This window comes from Penaeus monodon, chromosome 21 (genome assembly GCF_015228065.2).
Source record: "Penaeus monodon isolate SGIC_2016 chromosome 21, NSTDA_Pmon_1, whole genome shotgun sequence".
Lineage (NCBI taxonomy): Eukaryota > Metazoa > Arthropoda > Malacostraca > Decapoda > Penaeidae > Penaeus > Penaeus monodon.
Window position 1 is genome coordinate 20,146,251 of NC_051406.1, and position 788 is coordinate 20,147,038.

Genomic DNA, 788 nt, shown 5'->3' on the forward strand with positions numbered 1-788 from the left:
TGGGAATGAGGATTAGATATGATAACAGTACAACATTCATATTTCACTTAGGGAAAATATAGACGTCGGTACTAATATAAGTGAAAGAAAGTTATTAATAAAAAATCCTTGAAGGACCGAAACTCGTGCCACTCATGCCACTGAAAGCTCTAATCGATTATCGTTAAATGTATGACATTACGTGCTGAGTCCAACCTTGCTTTCGAGGGGAACTGGCATACTTGGGATTTATTATCATCCATTACAGTCATGTCATCTAATGCCTAACGTAACAGTGCATAGTTCTTAACTATATCTTCTCAAATGCCAAAAACACACACACACCAATCTATCCTATATTGCAATTATCACAGTTATATAGCGGTTACATATCGCTCCTCACCCATTTATATATCCTGTTTTTTTTATTCTATCATTGTCACGTGAGCTAACAGAACGAGAACAGCGTATAGCTACGTACACTAGGTGCTTCTACTGCAACGACGGCGAGGAAAACCAGTTCATCATTGACACGTGGACACCGCATGCAGGCTTCACGTATTCGGCCAACCTATTTCCAGGTATGATTTGATTTTGATTTGTTTTTGCAACAAAGTTAGGGGAAAAAGAGGGAGGAGGAAGAAGAGAAATTGGGAAGTAGAGAGGGGGGAAAGAGAAGGTGGAAAAACTAGTTAGCGAGGGCAATGTTTGCCTAGGCTTCACTTGTTCAACCAACCCTGTTCCAGGTGTGCTTGAATTTCTTGTTTGTTTTTTATCCCCTTTTTTGCTGAGAGGAAGGACAGTAGTGG

At 40.1% G+C, this 788-nt stretch overlaps 1 protein-coding gene across 1 annotated transcript in view; it reads left to right on the forward strand.

Annotated features, from left to right (window-relative positions):
• The window catches only part of LOC119586601, a 24,708-nt gene that overhangs the window by 1,350 nt on the left and 22,570 nt on the right, over positions 1-788 (forward strand). The window contains exon 5 of the mRNA XM_037935351.1: positions 435-560. Coding sequence (XP_037791279.1) covers positions 435-560 — 126 coding nt within the window. The remainder of the gene's footprint in view (positions 1-434; positions 561-788) is intronic.